Source organism: Cebus imitator, unplaced genomic scaffold (genome assembly GCF_001604975.1).
Source record: "Cebus imitator isolate Cc_AM_T3 unplaced genomic scaffold, Cebus_imitator-1.0 Scaffold518, whole genome shotgun sequence".
NCBI classification, from domain to species: Eukaryota; Metazoa; Chordata; class Mammalia; order Primates; family Cebidae; genus Cebus; species Cebus imitator.
The window spans coordinates 507772-529672 of NW_016107833.1; the positions used below are offsets into that span (position 1 = coordinate 507772).

General features: G+C 45.3%; 1 protein-coding gene across 1 annotated transcript; it reads left to right on the forward strand.

The window, feature by feature from the left end:
• Positions 1 to 8023: 8023 nt before the first annotated feature.
• On the forward strand, positions 8024 to 17672 carry LOC108292994. The gene is made up of 3 exons (XM_017514166.1): positions 8024 to 8662; positions 16624 to 16700; positions 17434 to 17672. Exons 1-3 carry the CDS (start codon positions 8577 to 8579, stop codon positions 17577 to 17579), a joined length of 309 nt encoding a protein of 102 aa, XP_017369655.1. The 5' UTR covers positions 8024 to 8576; the 3' UTR covers positions 17580 to 17672.
• Positions 17673 to 21901: the final 4229 nt, after the last annotated feature.

Genomic DNA, 21901 nt, shown 5'->3' on the forward strand with positions numbered 1-21901 from the left:
TAGTTCATTCTTACTTAACCACAAAGGTTTCTTCCTTGGCTCTCAGATGCCTCAGTGCAGCTGCAGAGTTCCTGGGCATCCTGCTGCTGCCTTCTTTCTGGCCACATGCCCCCAACTACTCAAGAAGGGGTTCCTGAGGATGTCCACGTGCAAATCCCTGACACTCGTGGTGTGGTTAGGCTCATGGTGGGAGGGAAATAAGGTTGCAGGTGGAATTAAAGTTGCTAGTGCACTGACTTTAATTTGGGGGATGATTCCAGATTTTCAGATGGGCCCACGGTAATAACAATAGTGGAGGAAGGAGGCAGAAAAGTTAAACAAAGAAGGGGATGTGATGGCAGGAGCAAGGGCAGAGTGAGCCATGTGAAAGGACTCCACTCACCATCTGTCTCTGGCTTTGAAGACAGAGGAAGGAGCCACGAGTCAAGGAATATGGCAGCCTCTAGAAGTGGGAAAAGAGCAAGGATACGATTCTCTTCTAGAACCTCCGGGAAATGACACAGCCTGTTGACACCTTGATTGTAGCTCAGCGAGACCCATTTTTTGGCCTTCTGACCTCCAGACCTGCAAGATAATAAATTTGTGTCATTTTAAGTCATGAGATTGAAGAGCCACAGTAGACAGCAGATAGTACAATACCTGCTATCAAACTAGCACTAGCAAACAGATGGTTGATTACAGTGGCAATAGGAGAGAAATACAGCACCTCATTTCCCAAGCACTCTGCAGGCTTTCCCATTCCCATGGGTTTGGGACTGAAACTACCTCTGCAAAGATTATGATAGTAAGATAAATCCGACATAGTTGACTCCATCATGCTTCTAACTGCCAAGCTGTCCTCAGTCACTCCTGGGTGTAGGCCAAGCTAACTTCGGGAGAAATTTAGTTTAGAGTTTAACCTTCAAGCATTCATGATAATACCCCTTCTCAAAACCAAACTGCCTTTGTAAAACTAATTAAAGTCTAAAAATTTAGGATTATGATGGGTACCTTAATTCTGCTAAGAGGTAGGCATAGTTAAACAATAACCAGCCATTGTTGAGGAGGTCACAAGATTTGTGACTTCCCCAATTACTCCTGTAGATAACATCACTATTGTAGATACTATGATTGGCCTTTTGAGATGTTTTTCGAGACTTTTGCATTTCTGATGATTGGCTGACTCCACCTGGACCCACAACCGATGACTCAACTGGTCCTGTGGCTCCTATCAGAGACTGACTTAGCCCACAAGGACTGTATTCCACACCCCTATGATTTCATCCCCAACCAATCAACATTCCCCATCCCCTGCCTGCCAAGCTCTCCTTGAAAAACCCTAACCTCCAAGCCTTCAGAAAGACTGATTTGAGTAATAACTCTGTCTTCTGCATGGCCAGCCTTGCAGCAATGAAACTCTTTCTTCACTGCAATACTATAGTCTCAGTGACTTGGTTTTGTCTGTGCAGCACGTGAGAAGAACCCACTGGGTGATTACGCAGCTCTGGACTTCTAACCGTTTTTAGACCGTGAAAATCCTGCTTTCCCTTTAATCCCTAGTTGGATGTCTCCTCCTCCATAAAGCCCTCCCCAGCTTTCCTTTGGTTAGATACAATGACATCTTCCTATAAGTTTCCACAGTGCTTGACTCATCTCGGTATACTTCTGTTCCAGATTGCAGTTTAATATTTGCAAGTATATCTTCTCTGACCGACTGTAAGCAGTATAAGGTAAGGGATGGCCTTTTAGTTATTTCTGTACCCTTCATAGTGCCTAATTCAGAGCTTTGAACTGAAAAACAAAAATGAAATCCTGAGCCTTCCAACAAACTGAGTAGACCCCCTTTGGCCAAGAGGACCCCAGAGAACCCTTAAAAACTGAGTTCTGGCCATGAGGGGATGGGAGCTCAGACATGTGTCGCTATGCCCCCTTGCTTGCTGGCCCCATTAGGTTTTCTTCGCTAGGGGCTGAACAGAAACCAGACCTTTGGAAAGACTACTCCCCCGTGATATCAACCAACTGCCTGACAGTGCCCATCACTTTTGCAGTTTCAAAACAACTGACCAGCATTCCTCCTTGATAAGAGACCACCTCTGACCACAGAGTGGTTCTGGCCAGTCTACAGAGGATGCAGAGAGAGGGTTTTTGTTTCCTTTGCTTCATCTTTTGATATCAGAGGGCTGAAGTATCCACACTCACTTCATGCTAATGCCACTGTTTTTGAACCAGGGTCCCCATGGAGAGGCATGAAGCTCAGTTGTGCATGTGGATGTTTCTCCCTCCATAAATATCCACAACTCCTCCTGGAGCTTATTAAATATGTATACTTGGCCACTCTACTCTGCACACATTCTTGCTCCCTTTGCCCCTCCCTCCGAGTATCTGTTTCTGGCTTCTGGCCAGAGGCTACACTTCCCAGCCTATCAGAATAGCCACCAGCAGGCTGCAGTCCTTTATGAGAAATGACGCTCTCCTAACCAAATGTATGAACCTCACCATTTTTCAGTTGATAAAAATCTTGCAATCTCTGTTTATCGAAGTAATATAAAGTAAATTAAAAGGACATTTTTCACAACAAACTACTATCTTAATCAGGGTCTTCCAGAGAAACAGATTCAATGGTGTCTATAAAACACCTATGATTAGGTGTATATATGGCTCCTATGATTACAGAGGCTGAGAAGTCCCCCAATCTGTTGTGTATAATCAGAAGGCCAAGGAAACTCAGTAGTAATTCAGTCAGAGCCAAAAGCTGGAGACCCAGGAGAGCTGACAGTGTAAATCAGTTTAGGGCTGTAAAGATGAGACATTTCAGCCCCAGAAGTGGGGCAAGAAGGAAAGGGACAAGTTCTTCCTTCCTCTGCCTTTGGTTCTATTCAGGTCACCAAGGGATTGAATGAAGCCCACCCACACTGGGGAGGGCCATCTGCTTCAGATGCTAATCCCATCTGAAAACGCCCTCACAGAAGTCACAGTTAATCTGAGCACCCCATGGTGCAGTCTAGGTGACACAAAACACAGTTACTCAGAGGGACTTCAGCAAGGCAGACAGGCTTGTGACCCAGGAGGAGGTTAGGTGGCTTCTCTTCTCCTGTCCTGCTCTTGCCTTTTTTGCCATCAGGGACATTTCTGGGGCAGCCAGGTCCCTTTTTGCCACACCGTTTACTGTCTTGCAGCCTTCTCTTCCCAACCTCCCTGACTGCTCCCTCACTATCATTTTTTTCCCGAATATATTGTTCATGGCCATTGTTACTATCTTAGAGCGAAATTAAATCATACGTTACCTCTTTCATTGTGTTTACATTTCAGACTTTATGTGCACTTCTGGAATGAAAAGCTCTTCACTCATTAAAAGCATTTAGGGCTTTCACTGCACATTACAAAAGAGCACTGGGCTGGGAGTTACAATACATGGATACGATACAGAACACTGTTAGGATTTCTTCCATCCTAAGATTCTGCAAATTTTAAAACCTGTGGAAAGAGAGTTTGAAAGAATAAGTTAGTGTCAATTTGCCAGGGATAATAGAATTGCAGTTTTTCAATAAACGCTGTTTTCCCTGTGACTGTGTAAAAAACAGTAATCTTCCAGTGGCATGTGTTCATTGCCAGCACAGGGGCAACTTTTGTCAAGTAGCATAGAGGAAAAATAACAACAGGATGCGGGGCATGGCTGGTCTGGGGGCTAAGCACATTTTCTTCAGGCCAGTCCTAACCTAGAACAGTGCTCTTTGAGATGCGAGAGGTAGCACAGTCAACAACCAAGAAATAGCCCCTGACCTCTGGGTCTGTGTGGCGTACTGCGTCGGGAGGGACTTGGGTTACTTCTTGGGGACACACTTTTAGATGGAACCTATTCAGTGAAGCTGCTTACACAGAAATGTTCCTGCACACAGCTGCATATAACCAGAGCCCTGTGTTCTCAACCAAGACTCACAGTAGAAATTGCAATTTATATCATAACTCAGTACTCAGAAGGCTGGCCTTGGCTGTATTCTCATGGCTCAAGGATTTTCTCCAGGTTCTTCTTGCCATTCTTCTGTCCAGTTGCCTCAAATCTGAATTTGCCCCTTGTGCCTGCCTTCTTTAGCCTTCTTTAGTCTTTTTAGTCCCACCTCTTCTTTGGGTAGACTGCCTAGTTTTTGACTTCGGTTTCTACATAAGATGTTTTCTCTCACTGAGTTCCCTTGTCTCCAAGCATCATAGCCCAGGGGCGAGTCCTTAACCAACTACTACACCCAGTCTTGGCATGCAGACTCCACCCACCCCAGCTCAGGTGCAGCGCCCCAGGTCCTTGCCGTGTGGGAGGAAGAATCAGACAGGGAGTGACATGGCTCATGGCTGAAGATCTGGGAATCCAATCCATGGTCTGAGTCAGCAGCGAGGCAGCAAGCAGGCTTTACAACCCAAAGCATGATGGCTCATTTTCTGAGGCCTTTGGGATGGAAGGCACAGTAGCCAAGGATAAAGGTGTAAAGGCACCTTGGAATGACTAGGGAAACTGACCACCTTCATTACCTGAACCAAACTCATTCCACTTGTCAGTTTGGGATTTTCATGATGCCTGTCTGTCGTGGTTCACTTTACCTCTGAGAGTGTTTCAATTCCAAGCTGCTTGTAATTTTTTATTTACTGTTCATACACTTGTGTGCAAAGTTGACACAGATGTAGATGTAGCTCAGAACACACTGAATAAATGTAGCTTCTTATATAGCTCAGAACACACTGAATAAATCAGAGGCAACATCTGCCCCCCTGGGGGCCTGGGTGCTCCTTCTTATCCCACCCACCATGAGGATAAATGTGCAGCTTGGGATTTCTTCTTTCTTCCCTTCAATGGATGTTCTTAAAAGGAAAAAATATCATACATATTCGTCCAAATTCCTTCTCTGAATGTGTAAAAGAAGCTTGACCAACCCGCAGCCTACGGGCTTCATGCGACCTAGGAGGGCTTTGAATTTAGCCCAACACAAATTCATAAACTTTCTTAAAACATTAAAACACGAGGTTTTGGGAATCTTTTTTTAGCTCATTAGCTAACATTGGAGTTAGTGTATTTTATGTGTGGCCCAGGACAATTCTTTCTCCAGCGTGGCCCAGAGAAGCCAAAAGTTTGGACGCCCCTCGTGTAAAACATCCCCCTTTGAGTTCTAAGCCTCCCTCGTATTAAGAACTAATGAGTATGTAAATTCCAATGTGTATCTAGCCAACTAATTTTGACCTTGGATATCTCTTTGGAGGTAACCTTTTCATGAAATGCCTTTTCTCTGTGTATAAGACCTTAAATCTCCCTGCAATGAGCAGGTGACTGTCTTTGAGAATTATGTGAGAAAACACAGCATTTTGCCAAGTAATTAGGCCCTTGGGGCATGATGTTCTGTACAGATATAACACACTGCCTGCCCGTCAGGAGTGTCACCCCTCTGCGTGGCCTTCAGGTCAGCGTGTAGACTGATTGTGTTTTACTGAGGAAAGGACATCTTACATGCTGTATCGGCAATTACACCCTGTCTATGAATTGCTCATTGCTGAACATGATTTGAATTTCAAAGGCTGCAAAGAGGACGCTTGAGTTCATTAAATACCCCCTTCCCATCTCCCCCACCTCCACCAAGGTAATCAGAAATTCAGTGTCAAGCTAGGCAGTTGAAGCGATTGTTCCGACAAGAACTGCAAATCACAGCCAGGCTCTGTCCCGATTCTGATGATATGTCTAATGATAGTTTAAGGTCTGAAACCTGTTTTTTCCTTAATTAGCAATATACAGAACCAAAGTAACTTTTGGGTCCAAAATCTGCACAGTAACATAGGGAATGGGATATATTTCTGTTGGGGAAGTGTGCTACATTTTTAAATATCAAAGAAATTGAGTATCTACCCTAAGGAATAGAATGGTAGGTGTTAAGATCTGAAGGCAAAAACACTGTCCTTATGATTGTGCCTTCAGAACGTATTTTCCACTTCTGGGTTAGGTGATCATTTATGTTATGCACCTGCATTTGAAAGCTAAGTTCCTGTGTGTGGCCAGGAGAGCACCAACATGCAGATTTCACACTCTTACAAGTTTGCAAATAAATAATTGTGCCTGTGTTGCGAGTGTCAAGCGCAGGCAAGTCTGGAGAAAAGGGATCATAATGGTCTATATATTCATTCATTCTTCAAAAAAGAGTGATTGTGTTCATGCCCCCAGTACAGTACTATACACAAAGGATACAACAGGACCCTGCTTTCCTGGGAGAGACAAGAGCAGATGAATACAGAAAAGAGAGCGCCGTGTCAGTGCAAGGCGAGGAATGAGGAGGACTGGGCGGTATGGCTGTGCAGCTGGGTCAGCGCGGATGATCAGGAAGAGGCTCTCTGATGGGCTGGCTCCTCTGCTGAGATTTTTCTTTTCTTTTCTTTTGAGATGGAGTCTTGCTTTGTCACCCAGGCTGGAGTGCAGTGGCATGATCTTGGATTACTGCAACCTCCACCTCCCAGGTTCAAGTGATTCTCCTGCTTCTGCCTCCCAAGTAACTGGGATTACAGATGCCCACCACCACGCCCAGCTAATTTTTGTATTTTTAGCAGAGACAAGGTTTCACTATGTGAGCCAGGCTGGTCTCAAACTCCTGGCCTTAAGTGATCTACCCGCCTCGGCCTCCCAAAGTGCTGGGATTACAGGCGTGAGCCACCTCACCCAGTCCTGAGATTTGAAAAGCTAGGAGAGCAGCTACATGATGGTCAGGGAAGATGAGTTGGATGCCACAAAGCCCTTACTCTATTAGTGTTGGTTAAATTAGGGGAAGGGCCTTGTAGGCCAAGGGAGTAGCAAGTTAAGGCTCTATGATGAGGGAATGCTGGGCAACTTGAAGGAAAAGCAGTTACCTGTGAGCTCCAGAGTGGCATGGAGACCAGGCAGGGCCACAGGTGGAGGACTGAGCCTCAGGGTTAGGAGTTTGAATTCTACAAAGCATACAAGAAGCCTTTACAGAGCAAGCAAGGGAAGGCCATGAGACACTAAATGTTAAGTGAATGCCTCTGGCTGCCACGTGGAGAAAGGATTACAGAGAAGCTGAATCAAAGCAGGGAGACCTGCTAGACTCCATGTGGTGGGTGGGTACCAGCAGGAGCAGCATGTGCAGCAACGGAAGTGTGGTGGCTCTGGACTCTCGGCTGTCGGAGCCTAACACTCCTTCTTGGACAAGTGGTGGCATTCTGCCTGTCCCCTGTGGGCGTCATTGGGACTCTGCTTCCCAGTTTCTGCAGTGCTCTGTTCCAGAAGGGAAAGTCAGCATCCCTTGCCTTAGGAAAATCCCAAGTATCTAGTCATGGAAGAACAACACCTTTGAGGAAAGCTTGAGACTGGCCAGTCCGCCCGCTGCTTAACCAAGGGAAAGGCACCACTTCTACCACCAGGAGATGCCTGCTGAGGGGCACAGTGCTGCTCCAGCTGTGCAGAAGCTCACACAGGCCTGCAGCAGTTATTCATCCATGCACAGCTGCCACTGGCCAGCAGAGCTGTTTACCGGGCCTTCACAGGTAATTCCCAAGAATCAAAACGGCCATTTGTACTTAAAATAATTGCTTCACCATTATTTCCAAGATGCTTCTGAATGTTTCTGAATTCTGTTAATTTCAAAGAACCCACTTCCTCTGTTTGAAAAATGGGTATTTTAACATCTGCCGGGGCAAAGTTCCATGAGCCATTTTAGTGTGCAGAATGTTCTGGAGGTTTCCAGATGAAAGATCTCTAAGGGCCAGAACTGACTAAAGTCATGCTAGATACATACTAGCATCGAGAGAGGAGTCCTTTGGTGTGATATGCCCCATGTCATTCAGCTTTTTTGTGGCCACAGTCATCATTGGTGGCAGCTGACTGGTGACGGGGTGGGTGTGATTCTCTGCAGAATGCTGGTGATTCAAGGATGGATAGGAAGTTCTGAACTCAGGAATATCATCAGTCTTCACAAGCGTTTTCACTTTCACTTTGCCTTAAAATTTGTAGAAGATTTAAGTGGGGATCCCGTCATCAGCAAAACCTACCACCACCATCCTGAGATAAAAGCCAAGGAAAGATTTGTTAACCTTTCTTCTAGATCAGAACAGGTAACGTGATACAGGATTTCCTGAGGTTGGGACTGGATTGACACATTTTCCATATTCTGTTTTTGTTTACTCAGCTTCAACTGCCATCTTTTATACTATCCTGGGGGAAAGGGGGAACCCATGTGAATGAGAGATACTGGATTTGGCCAAGATCATTAGGCGAGGGTGCCGTTCCCACACAGTGATGCCTTGCAGGCACAAGGATGGAAAATTGTCCCAGGAATGCGATACCGCCAAGTCTGAACACAGAGAGGACACGACAGGCCTGCTGGGTCTTGACTTCAGCCTGCAGGGGAGCTGGAGGAGGCTGGCAGACCCTGCCCACAAACGGAAAGGCCTGGCTGCCAGTGGCTTTTCTTCTCTGCCACTGCAACACTGTTTCTGTGGGGGTGTGTAGACACAGCTTGAGGTTTTGTATCCACTCTGTCAGTTGGTGAGATAGAGAAGAGATGGGCTGATGGTTATTGGGGCACTATTGCACATAGACGGGGCATCGTTGGAGCCCATAGATGGGCACTGTTGGAATTATATTGGGAGGGATTGCGAGTGCCGGGAGCTTCCATTCGGCTTTCTCTTCTTCAACATTCATGCTCCTGTAAGATGAGATTCACACTATGCTTTTATTTATATATTTTATTATTATTATTATTTTGAGATAGTGTCTTTCTCTGTCACTCAAGCTTGAGTGTAGTGGCATAACCATGGCTCATCGCAGCACTGACTTCCCCAGCCCAAGCAATCCTCCTACCTCAGTGCTTGAGTAGCTGGGACTACAGGCACGCACCACCATGTGAGCTAATTTTTAAATTTTTGTAGAGTTGGGGTCTCACTGTATTGCTGAGGTTGGCCTCAAACTCCTGGACTCCAGTGATCCTCTTGCCTCGGCTTCCCAAAGTGCTAGGATTACAGTCATGAGGCAGCACGCCCGGCCACATCATCCTTTTAGAAAGACACGTTCAGGCCAGGCACAGTGACTCACACCTGTAATCCCAACACTTTGGGAGGCCGCGGTGGGTGGATCACCTGAGGTCAGGAGTTTGAGACCAGCCTGGCCAACATGGTGAAACCCCATCTCTACTAAAATACAAAAATTAGCCAGGCATGGTAATCCCAGCTACTTGGGAGGCTGAGCAGGAGAATCACTTGAACCCAGAAGGTGGAGGTTGCAGTGAGCTGAGGTCGTGCCACTGCACTCCAAACTCGGTGACACAGCGAGACTCTGTCTAAAAAAAAAAAAAAAATTTTTTTTAATTAAGAAGGACAAATTGAAATAGGTCCAGGGGAGACACAGAAAATCTGCTTTATGTTAGGTCCTGGCTTGTATGAGAGGGAACAATAACTGCAAATGTGGAAAACTGATAGAGAGGAAAAGGATGAAACTCATTTTGCATCACTCTCAAGAGTAACTAGGATGACAAATGGAAATATCAAAGGGAAGATCCCACTCAACAGAAATGGAGTGTTTTCTGATAAGTAGAACAGTGAAAAAAAAAAAGAGGGGTTCCAGGTGAGAACACCCAGAGTTCAAATTTCAGGTCTGTGACTAACCACCTCTGTGACAACAGGCACGTTAGACAGTGACTCTGAGCGTGTTTTCTCGCCGGTAAAACTTGTATGCTTTTGACGATCTCTTGTTGGTTACCAACTACATGCCATGTTCTAGAGACCACGTTCCACCCAAGAGTGTAAAGAAAGGGGGGAAATAAGTGCTGCAGTTTGCATTCTAGTGGGAAAGAAAGAATAAAGAACGAAGGGAAATACCCACTGCACAGTGATCAGCATGATGGGAACAGCACAGCAGGGACAGACATAGCTGTAGGTAAGGTATGGCTGTGTGTGAGCTGGTACAAAAACTCTCTCCCTCCTAAGCCATCAAGATTGAGTGAAAATCATGCATCTAACACCATCCACATATAGTAAACAACAAACAATAGCTCCTTTCCCTGCCCATTTTAGCAATGGAAAAGCTGTAGAGAGAGGCACGGATCCCCTGGCTCTTTGGTGTCCCGTGGCTCTGCAATGGATGGATAGACAGGTTATGCCTCTCAACTGTAGTATTATCTTGAGAAGTAATAAGCCAATGTATGCAGTGTGCTAAGAGCAGCACACTGCACGTAGCAGGTGCTGTGTGAGTGACAGCTCTTCCTGTGACTGCTTTCCCTCTGATCAGCAGGGCTCCCACAAGCAACCTCCATTGTGGAGCACCAAAATGATCCCATTCCAGGCAGTGTGAGAATGCAGAACCAGACAAAAGGAGGTGCTCTCCAGTGCATTATTCTCACGCCCCGAAGACCTCCTGGGCAGTAGGAGGGACCTCTACCTGGCAGAGAGCTAGATTTGTTGACCATATGACAGTGAGTGTTTCAGGCCATCTGAAAGCAGACAGCAACAGAGGTGTGGTCTTGCTGGGAATGCTCTAAGGACAATCCCATTAAACACATCACAGGCAGGGGATTTATTGCTCAGATGGGAGACGACTACTAGGGTGTGAACAAGTGGGAGAAGGTTTCCTTGTGCTGGCAGAGTTCACTGACTACCAATGTTGGTTTCTCTTTTGCATGGGTTAAAACAGTCACCTGGATCGTTCTTGCTCTCTATCAGTTACTTGTTTTGTTTAACGTAAGTTTCAGCTGAGAACTGAGACAAACTGACCAGGGCAGGCACTCCTGTTCTCTGCTGTTGGCTTCACTATCTGCACTGGAGGCCTGAGGACTGCATGTGACCTTCAAGCTGTCTCTCAGCTCACACACTGTACAGTTCTTGGACATACATGGGATCTGAGCAAGGTGAGTGGCTCTAGGATGAGAGTAGACTGAAATGATCCATGAGGGGAGAGGCGCCTTCCACTCTGCAGATGCTCCTAAGAGCAGCAGTCTCAACATCAGCACAGGGACACATCACCGGGCTGGTGGGTCAAAACTGCCATGCTCGGCCACGGCTCCTGCTGCTACTGCTTGGTCATATTTATTAAGCACTCACTGTGCTCCAGGCCCTGCAAGCACTGTTCATTTATGTTCTTATGTTAACCAGAGTTCCCCAGAGAAACGGAAGCAATAGTATACACATTGAAAGAGATCTATTGTAAGCTATTGGCTTACATGAATTTGGAGGCTGAGAAGTCCCATGATCTGCCCTCTGTAGAATTGAGGAAAGCTGGTGATATAGCTCAAAGGCCTGAAAGCTGGAGATAATGTAGCTTCTAGTCCAAGGATAAAGGCCTGAGAACCAGAAGTAGAGTCAGGAGAAGATCAATGTCTCAGCACAAGTAGTTAGGCAGAGAGCAAATTTCATCTTCATTTGTTGTTTTGTTCTATTTAGAACCTCAATGCATTAGATGATGCCCATCCACACTCGAGAGGGCCATTTGCTTTACGGAGTCCACTGATTCAAGTGCTACCCTCTTCCAGACATGCCTTCATAGAGACACATCCAGAAATGTTTCACCAGCTACCTGGGCATCGGTTAACTCTGTCCAGTTGACACATGAAATTAACGATCACATAACTTTTTTAACATTCACAATGATCCTATAGGGTCAGTACAGGAATTTCCCCATTTACTATGGAGAAAATTGAGATGGGAAGAGGATAAACATTTGCCCAATGCAGGTAGCTAGAAAATGGTAACCTGGGACTTAAACCTAGATCTATCTCATTCCAAAGCTTGATTTCATCAACCTTTGCAAGTCATTTGTGTTTTTAAATAAGTTCAGGTGGTATATGCATGTTCTCACTCATAAATGAGAGTTGAACAATGAGAACACATGGACACAGGGAGAGGAACATCACACACCGAGGCCTGTCAGGGTGTTGGGGGCTAGGGGAGGGATAACATTAGGAGAAATACCTAATGTAGATGACAGGTTGATGGGTGTAGCAAACCACCATGGCACATGTATACCTATGTAACAAACCTGCACATTCTGCACACGTACCCCAGAACTTAGAGTGTAATCATCAAAAAAGTATTGTTTGCATGAAAAAAAATAAGTTCAAGTGTCAAGTGGTGTAATGGCTATCCTGTGGGTGCTGCGTTCTCACTCACATGGTTGGGAGAGAGGGAAAAGGCAGGCGTTGGCATAGTTAGGCTGGGATTCTGCATACTCCTGCTCATGATGAGTGTGTTGCATACATGAAAGTCATTGTGGGTCTCACGGACCAGGGCAGGGCATGGTCATGGAGGGGAAAAGATTGGGACTTACAGCCCTGGCTGTTTTCATTACCCAGAATCATAAGCATTGTTCTGTTCACCTTATAGATCCTATAGAGATAGGAGGGAGAATTCCTCAAAGGCTGGGAAATTTTATGTGGGCCAGGATAGTAGAGTGGAGTTGGCCCTCCAAACAAAAGGCAATTCCTATATGGCTGAGGAGCATGGCCTCCCCACATGTTTCCAGGGACATCAGACCAGCTGGACTCGTTGGCTTTCACCGCTGGGATGTCTTCTGCAACCCTTGATGCCAGCCCAGGAACTATACAGCACAGCTCTTAGAGAGGCTGGCCAGGGATTCTCCTCAACATTTGAGAATATCGTATCAGTATGAGTTTCTGGAAAACACATTTATCTATTTCTTCTGCTGTCCTCCCATAAAGGCAACTTCCTACCCACAGTTGAATTCCTTCAGCTCTTCTGAAACCCCTCTCAGCCCCCAGGAGGTCAGAGGGGTGTAACAGATGTCTTGCTTTCTGCCTTAGCACCACTGTGCACCTGTGACTTCAGTGGAGAGCAAGCAGAAGTGTGAGGTCATGTGATACGCAAGTCCTCCCCACATACTCTTCATTCCCTGGGAGAACTACTTCTGGAGAAAAAAAAATGGTGCCTCTTTCATTGAGACGACTTATAGGCCATGTATGAGCTGTCAATGGTGTCTGGTCGACAGTTAGCAACAAAGCAGAGACCCCGTTCCCTTTATAACCACAAAGAGCTGAATTCTGCCATCAACTTATTGAGCTTGGGAGACTACCATGAGCCACAAATGAGAACCATGGTGTGACCAATGGCTGACTGCACCTTTGGGAGACCCTGAGCAGAAGATCCAGCTAAGCCATCCAGACTGCTGGTTGGCAGAAATGTGAGCTCATACATGGGTTTTGTTTTATGCCACTAACTTCATGGACCTGTGATACTCAGTGATAAGTAACTGTATAAGGGGAAAAAAATCTCAGCCTCATAAACAGATAGCTACATTGAGTTCCCTAAAGGGGTATTATTTTTTTGGGTGAAAGTAGACAGTTCCAGTGAGTAAAGATGCTCCTTCACAAGATGCACATTTAACTGTTGCTTTTTTTTCTTTTTAAATTCTTTTGCAGAGATGAGGGCTCTCACTTTGTGTCCCAGGCTGGTCTCAAACTCCTGACCTCAAGTGATCTTCTTGCCTCAGCCCTCCAAAGCATTGGGAATATTTGCAAGAGTCAACAACAGGCTCGGCAATTTAATTACTTTCTTGCTTGGAAAAAAATGTAACTACATAAAGGTATACCTTGGATGATTTGAGTTCTCCAACAATAGAGAAGAAATTTTGCAAATGACACATCAATTCCAAATTAATATCCCCATGGAATATGAAAAATGAAAAATAGAAAACCAAGAAAAACCAGTAAAACTAATCAGTAATAGCAGAACCATTTTTAAACTCATGTCCTTAAGGTCAAAGCTTCCATGCAAATGTTTATTTAAGACGAACGTATATACATTTTAATAGGAACTAAGGGCAAATAATCATTGAACTATGTTTTCCTCAGTTCCATTTTACTTCTTACTTTTGTCAGTGCCCAGCCATGTGTTTTTCCATGCTACATCTTATATTTTAATTGTGCTTCTTTAATTAATGCTATTTCACGTTCATAAGCCGTTGCATATCTCATTGCAATCCGCTGAGGTGTGACTAAAAAACACAGAGTCCGCATCATAAAACTTGGAGTCAAGTATAGGATCTGCTTCTTAACACTTGAGATCTTTTCAAGCTGGTAGCTTAACAGCGCTGAGCTCCCTTTTCCTGAGCGGTAAATACCCAATTTAGAGTTGTGAATGTCAAATCCAATGTGGATGTAATGTGTCTCAAGCCTTGTGAAGTGGTCAGAGGTCTGTGAACTCTCTTTTCTCTCAGAAACTTGCAAATACATAAAATAGGCCCAGAATAATTTTAGCCCAACAACTGCACCAGGGCAGCGTTGCACGTGTTTCCCATAGCTACCACTACTGCCGAGACCTTCTGGGCCTCGCCTTAGAACGAAGATGCTCCTGGCCCTTCGGAGAGTCCTCTTGCAGGGCAGGAGCATGCGCTCTTCCATTCAGGGACAGTCTTAGCCTCCTGCTCACTGGTGAACAGCCTCTTGCATCCAGCATATTGGATAAATTCAGCCAGCCTCTCCAGGTCCTCAAACAGGGGTGCATGCCCTCCGGGGAGGTGGCTGAGATGACAAGTCTCTTTATGGCCTGGCACTCACCACTGCCTATCTTCATCAGATTTGAACCCTTCTTTATCCCTGGACCTGTCCGCCCAGCCTTGGGCACAGCTCAGCCACTCATCCCAAGGAGCTGACATAAAACAATGAACAGACCCCAGAATCTGAGGCAGCACTGCCCTGATGATCCTCCACTGCTCCTGACCCTGACATTCCACACTCCTTCCCTCCACTTAAAATCCATCCGCTCATCAGCCATCGCCTCAGCTGTTAGCGGTGTTTTCTCCATTGGCTTAGATGTCTTCCTCAGTCTGAGCCAGTAAGCTTTCTCTTCTACCGCTGACTCTTAAGGTATACCTTTCTCCTCCCACTCCAGCCAGGGGAGAATTAGAAAAGGTACAGTTTGTGCATCTTAATATTGCTAATTTATTAAATAAACATTTCTAACCAACACATTGTATAAGCTTGGAGAGTTTTTAGGAGCTTCACCAAGGTTAACTCATTTAATCCTCACAAGACATTGGAAGATAGGGACTATTATTATTCCTCTTTCTCAGATGAGAAAAACCTAGGCACAAAAAAGTTGAGTCCCTTCCCAGGTCACACAGCAAAGAATTGAAGGCCACATTCGAAGGTAGGGATCCTGGCTCCCACGTCCATGCCCTTAACCGCCACACCACGCTGCCTGGCACTGCCCGGATTCTCCTTCTGGGTGGGTGAGTCCTTCCTACTGTGGGCATTGGAGACTTAGACATTATCCGAGGAGTCTGGTGCGGGTAGGCACAGCTTCCTCCACAAATAGGCACCCCCCGATTCAGTTCATTATTTCATTCACACACGCCGTCATCTAACCATGTCCTGCTGCTTAAACTTTCGCCCTCTCACTTACTCGAAAACATTACCTTCAGGCAAATCATTTGGGGGAATTGAAATTGACTTCAGTTTTCCTCTATCTTTGCACAAGGCATTTACTTTTTTCGTAGGTTAGCTTTTTGTGGGAGATATTTAAAATGATGAGCTCTAAGTCTGAACAGTGAGCTGATGGCACCAGAAATATTGAATCAATTCATATTGCCACATGATATTAAATGGCTTACTCATAATCCCAGTGAAACTGGCTCTTATAATGTCTACATATTTTTAATTAGGTTTGGAATGATATCTTAGAGATGCTTAATTCACATTTCCTTTACTGTCAGAACAATTATTAGTATGCACTTCTAGGTGACAAATTTACTATTTGAATTCATGTCTTTCCATGCATATTTAAATAGTATGACAGAACTTTTAAATATACATATTAATCTGAAGGGCACAATGCACTTTATCTTTAAATAGGTCACGCAATTCTGTTTCACAAAACAGAGCTTTGGACTTTAGGCTACAAGAAAGCTGAAATATGAGAAATAATATTGGTTTTATGTGTATTTTCTGAGCACTCAATATGTGCTTGATAATCAATTGACTTACAAAGTCTTTTCTAATCTTAGTTCTGTGCATAATAATTGTTCCTCACACACGTTGAAAAGGACACATCTCATCCCCTACGATGGAGGAGGCAGGAGGGGGGACAGAGCGTAGGTGGGGATGTTGAAAGGGGAATATTGCAGAGCTCCTGGAGTCCAGAAGTGCTTGGGATCTCCTCGTTTCCTCTGCGTGTTTAAACTTGGATTCCAGTTGACTTCACAAACAATGGACCCCAGGCTCACGAACATCCTGACTGAAAGTGCTGTGAGTCAAAAGAAAGCCCCCAGCTGGGGTGTTTCCAAGGAAAGCCCTTGATGTCAGGACCGTGTGGGGCACCTCCCCCAAGCTTGGAGGAGATTTCCTGCTGCTGGAGGAGGTGAAATTCTGATGATGGGACTTTGGGCTGCGCTGAGCTGCTCCCGGGGAGAGGGAGGAAGCAGCAAGCATGCCTTGCAAACTGGGCTGAGGCGGAGGGCACTTCTCGCTTGAATAAGGTCGAGGTAATTATGGGGGTCACTCTTGCTGCGACAGACATTTACACAGGTGCCAGACATTGGCCAGGACTTCTCAGCTCCTCTGTTGAGGTCTCAGTCAGCATTTCCTGGCCACGTCAACAGATGGTTCTCTGAAACTGGCTGGGGAGGAAAGACCTCTTGATGATGAGCTCTCTCTCCCTCTCACATAGGGAACTTGCATTCCTCATAGTGAAGGATGGAAGCCCTTTGGCCTCGCCCTCCTGCCCAGCTGATGTGATGGGGGCAGGTAAAGGGGTGATATGGGAAGGGAGGCTGTCCTCCCAGCACATAAATAGTCTCATTACCCAAAGTAGGACTACAGATTTTAAGTGCCAATTTCGGAGGCTCAGGTTTCCAAAAACCATTTTGGATTCACAAAGAGAATAACTACCTTGTCAAAGGTTGCTACCCGTCCCCAGTTGGTAGTAGATTTGAGAGCAGGCCTTTTCTGTCCACAGTGGGGTCTCAGCCCTTAGATCAAATGATTTATAAGTGGGGAGGGAGTCCCCTGAATGATGGAACCCCCTCTCCTGTGGAAATCATTTGATCTAAGCCATGCTGCGTTGGGGGTTCCATTCTCAGATAGGTTGTTCTGGTTGTTTACATTGTCCCTTTACAGATAACAATACTCCAAGTCTGGCTTTTCCTCGTAAACTTTCCAGTGCCATTGAAGATATGCAACTGACTTGGCCTTACTTCTTACGTTCAATGGAGCCAAATTTCTTATCTTCCACTGATTTAAAAAGTATTGCAAATGCCATTAAATTTAAGGAAACATACAGTGGATGCAGCATTCAGCTTCGTGTCCTACCCCGAGGAGGGCTCACCTTTCCTTCTAGACCCCGCTCCTGCTCTTCATCATCAATTCCTTCCTCTTCATTTCGATTTCAAACATTCTTCACAGTCAGTTGGTAACTGATAATGAATTTGAAGAGCATAATGAATCAACATAAAGGATGAGGTTATTTAATGTTTTCCAGATGCAGGTGGCTGTCAAGAGAGCGAAGGGAAAGGAGAGGCTGGGTCTGGAAACCCTGCTGCTCCTGCTACAGGTGCTTCGGGTCCAGGCTCTGATTTCCAGAATCCACATCCAAACTACGGAGTGAAGCCGAGACTGAGTGAATGATCAGGAGTGTTTGCAGGGTTCAGCCACAGTGTTATCACGTTTTATTCAAATCTCCTAGTCCAAAAAGGAATACCATGCCCGGTTTCTATCTCAGTGCCAGTGTTTCGTTTTGATCAAAATTGCAGTTGCAGAACTGACAGATGAGAGTGAGTGCTTGCAGATGTGAAGACCACAGTGAAATAACGCAGGGACGACACCCGCAAGACTGGGTTAATATCACAATACAAATTCAGTCGGTTTTAGTTTCCCAATTCATTTTTCCTTGAGAGATGATAACTTGTCTTGAATTCCAAATTTATTTCTGAACCAGAGATGTAGAAAGACTGCACATCCCATCTATGAAGTTTTAGTTCCACTGCTTCTAATTTTGCATTATTGTGGAGTTTAACTTCCTTTCCAGGCTTAAAAAGGGCCATTTGAAAATTGATCATACCTACAAATATAAATCTATTTTAAGATACTTTTGAAGGATGACAAGTTTTTGAACTGTTTTTTCTAGGTACCACATTTGTGAGCAACAGAAGTTAGGAGACCCCGGGAACCGTGTACAATTTAACAACTAAAGCTACAACTCGGCACCTTCAGTTTTCCCAGTTTGCCACTAGAGTTGGAGGTGAGATAAAGTAACAAAAGCCTGCAGCCTTCACAATAGGTGAATCCCCTGAACGATTTCCCTCTCCTCTGCTTCCCCTTGCTTTCGGCATCAGCATCTCTCCGCCCTGACTGTTTAATCCTCTTAGGGTCCCATTCTCTTGGGTTGCCCTGAATCTCTGAGAATAGAGGAAGGAATTGGCTCCGATTGAACCATTTGGCAGGAAGAGCAGGCTGGGCTTGTGATCCGCTTAGGACTCCTGTGCTCAGCACAATGGCATGGAGAGAGAATGGTGGGCTCATAGGCACCAAGCTGGTGGGAGAAAGATGCGGGCAGGGGCCTCCCTGTCCCTGCAGGGACACATGCTCCACTTCTGTTCCCAGTGTGCCAGACTGGCCCTGGGGCTGGTGAGTTCGGAGCCTCAGCATGAAAGCTGCTCTGAACATTAGAATAAGATAATATTCTTAAAAGCCTTATTAGAAACTTTCATGGGAGGCTATGGGTTTTAGGCAATAAGGATCTCTCTAGGTATTCCCTTCATTTACTTTACTTCAGATAAGCCAAAGGGCTCTTGAGATCCTCCAGTTTTCAAAAGGTAGGCAGAGCATTTCCAGGACATGTGTCCTTATTACCACAGTGGATGGCAGCTCCTGCCTTCAGAGCCTCAGTGAAGGAAACCCCTGCGGTAAATTAGCCACAGACTCACAGTGCCGGCGCAGCGCAGCTATTCACACCGTGTCACCCATCACGTGTTTCAGCTGCTCTTTCTCTGCTCGCCATGTAATCTCTGAAAAAAAAAAAATAGAAGCTTTTTTGTGTGCCTGGGGTGGGGGTGGGGACCGGCCTTGCAAATTCCCCTGCACGGATGCAAAGCTGGACCACAGTTGCCAGGGAGTTGTTTCAGCCTCTGTGGAAATTAAGGAGCTCATGGAAGGAGCTTATTCTCCATTTATAGTGAGTTCAAGTGGGACAATAGGTCTGTGTGACTGAGGATTACTCAGCCAGCCACAAAAGCATCAGGACCTTTTAATCTGAAAATCAAAATTGTGCATCTAGTGACCCCACCTCAGAGGAAGACAGAATGCCAGAGGGAAGGAATTTTTTTTTCTACTCTCAGAAAGATTGCAAAACTTTCTCAAGATGTAAATATCACTATTAAGCTTCAGCCAGAGCCTTTTCAGAATCCAGGCTACAGAATAACCTTCCCTCAGGATCCACCAAGGAATGGCGAGGACTGCCCTCAGTGATGACCCTGGCCCATGGTGCAGAGGTGACAGAGGGGTTAGGTGGACTTGGAGGCAGGAAGGACACCCTGCAGAGGGCTCCAGGTGGGTCCGAGAGTCCTCTTCAGGCACACTGGTCCCTTTGAAGACAGCGACAGGGATTAATTTTTCCCACCAGTTGACTTCTGGTCAGTTTTGTTTCTTTCAACTTAAGGGGATTATACTCTGGGGAAGCCAAAATATCAAAGTACTAGTAGAAACAATAATAATAAATTACAGTGCTTCTCAGATGTGTTCTAACACCAACTGCCCATTCTTGCTAACTACTTTGTTGGCTAGCAGCCAGCTGTCCCTAGGTCCCTTTGTATGGGCAAGAGTGCAGTTTCCTGTCAGAGTGGCGTTCAATCTTACCCATGGCACTTGCACCAGACAGACATTCAGAAAGTCTTGAACTTATTTAGAGACATATTTGCTTTAATGTGTATGTCCTTTAGTGAGCAGGACATGTGGATGCCCCCTCTACATGCTTTGCTAAATATGCTTTGCTAACCCAGAAGTCTCCAAAGCCATCTTCCCGGGGCTGGAGGATCTAGCACCAAAAAGCAGAAAGAAACTTGTGGGCCTGATCATGGGCGTTCAGAAGTCTGTTTTTACAGAATATAAAGTGTCTGATCCCTGCCTTAAGAATAAATGTCTGCTAAAAATATATAATAAAAACTTTTAAAACACAATTTTACCTACATAACAAACCTGCACATATACCCCTGAACTTAAAGGAAGAGTAAAAGAATAGGTTAGGTGTCTGCTGAAAAGACCAAGGCTGTCATCTAAGGGGCACCGTGGAGGACCCAGAGCAACACGGCAAATGAGTCTTTGTGTGCGAACTCTACCGTAACGTCCTTGGGGGAAGAGATTCTTCTTATGAAATGATGGGTGGGCTCTGAGCCCCCTTACCCCTGTGTCTCTGCAAGAATGACCCCAGGAATTAAATTCCAGAGACTCACAGTGCTCAGCACAATGGCGTGGAGAGAGGATGGTGGGCTTGTAGGCACCAGGCTGGTAGGAGAGAGATGTGGGCCCTCTCTGTCCCTACAGGGACACATGCTCCGATCCTGTTCTCCATGTGTCAGGCAGGCCCTGGGACTGGTGAGTTCAGAGCCTCAGCATCAAAGCTGCTCTGAACGTTAGAATAAGATGATATTCTGAAAAGCCTTATTGGAAACTTGCATGGCCTTAAGAATAAATGTTTGCTAAAAAAAGATAATAAGAATTTTTAAAACACAGGTTTACCTATATAACAAACCTGCACATGTACCCCTGAACTTAAAGGAAAAGGAAAAGAATAGGTTAGGTGTCTGCTGAAAAGACCAAGGCTGTCTTGTGCCCTAAAGTCATCAGCCTATGCTTCTGCTGTCACCTGGCGGACCCACTGAAGCTGATCATTACCAGGAAGAGCGCTAAGCTAGGACTATCGCCCTCCGTTTGAACAGTGTCCGCCTCTGGCACCCCACGTGGCTCTGACTGCCACCCTTTGCGAGACCTGCAGAGAGCACACAGGCTGCTGCTGCCTGGTCGGGGACGGCAGGACAGCGGCATTAGTCTGGCCAACTGTCATGTCCTGTTCCACAAGAACAAAGCTCATGCATTGTCTTCATTGACTCTGATGACATCCTGGGAGAAAGAGCAAGATAGATACAACTGATTCCATTTTTCATAAAAGCATATAAAATGGTTTAAGTAAGTTTCAACATGATAGAAGCTCCCCACAGTGGTGGTAGAATGATTCCAACCTTCCTCCTTCAGTTCTGTGAGTGTTTTCATTACATTTAGAATGGAATGGATTGAGGTGTACTTGTTTCTCAAATCACAGCACACTACAATTAAGTAATACTATTGTGTCCCAATAAATAAGTCATTTTTGTTCAAATATAAGGAACAAATTTATCTTACTTATTCCAAGAGCTGTTTCACCCTAAAAGCAGCCCGTGCTACAAAGGCAAAGCTGAGATCTCCTTCCTTCCCCTCCCCCTCTCCTCCTCGTCTCTACGCCCCTTCTCTGGCTCACCCATGTGCAGATGATTAATCATGACAACTTTCCAATGAGCCCAGAGGAAGGCTCAGAATTCTCAGGGCAGCACCTTAAGCAGCTAGTCCCAGTGCTTGGAGTTCGCCCAAGAAATGACAAATCCACTTTAATATTCTCAACATTTTGACCAGGTGACACATTAACAAGGTTTACAATCAGAAAAATGTAAAAAATTATGATCAAAATCTTCCTCCTACCACATTCTCCAACTACTCCGTTTCCTCCATCTCCAAATTCAGACACAATTAATAAGTCACCATCATTGTTGGTTTCTTGTATATTCTCTCAGAGATTTTCTTTGTGCTTGTACAAGCAAATACAGATATCTATTTCCCCCACCTAAATATTGCCTATACTGTCTGTCTATAGCTAGCATAACGATAAATCTTAGAGATTTCCCTATCAGTACACATAGAAGCCT

What these genes read in the sequence shown, in the direction of transcription:
- LOC108292994 (XM_017514166.1), top strand. Translation starts at nt 8,577, where the DNA reads ATGGGCACTGTTGGAATTATATTGGGAGGGATTGCGAGTGCCGGGAGC. An exon ending in TCTTCAACATTCATGCTCCT is followed by an intron (nt 8,663 to 16,623) that starts GTAAGATGAGAT and finishes CCTCTCACATAG; the next exon opens with GGAACTTGCATTCCTCATAG. An exon ending in AGCTGATGTGATGGGGGCAG is followed by an intron (nt 16,701 to 17,433) that starts GTAAAGGGGTGA and finishes AATGTTTTCCAG; the next exon opens with ATGCAGGTGGCTGTCAAGAG.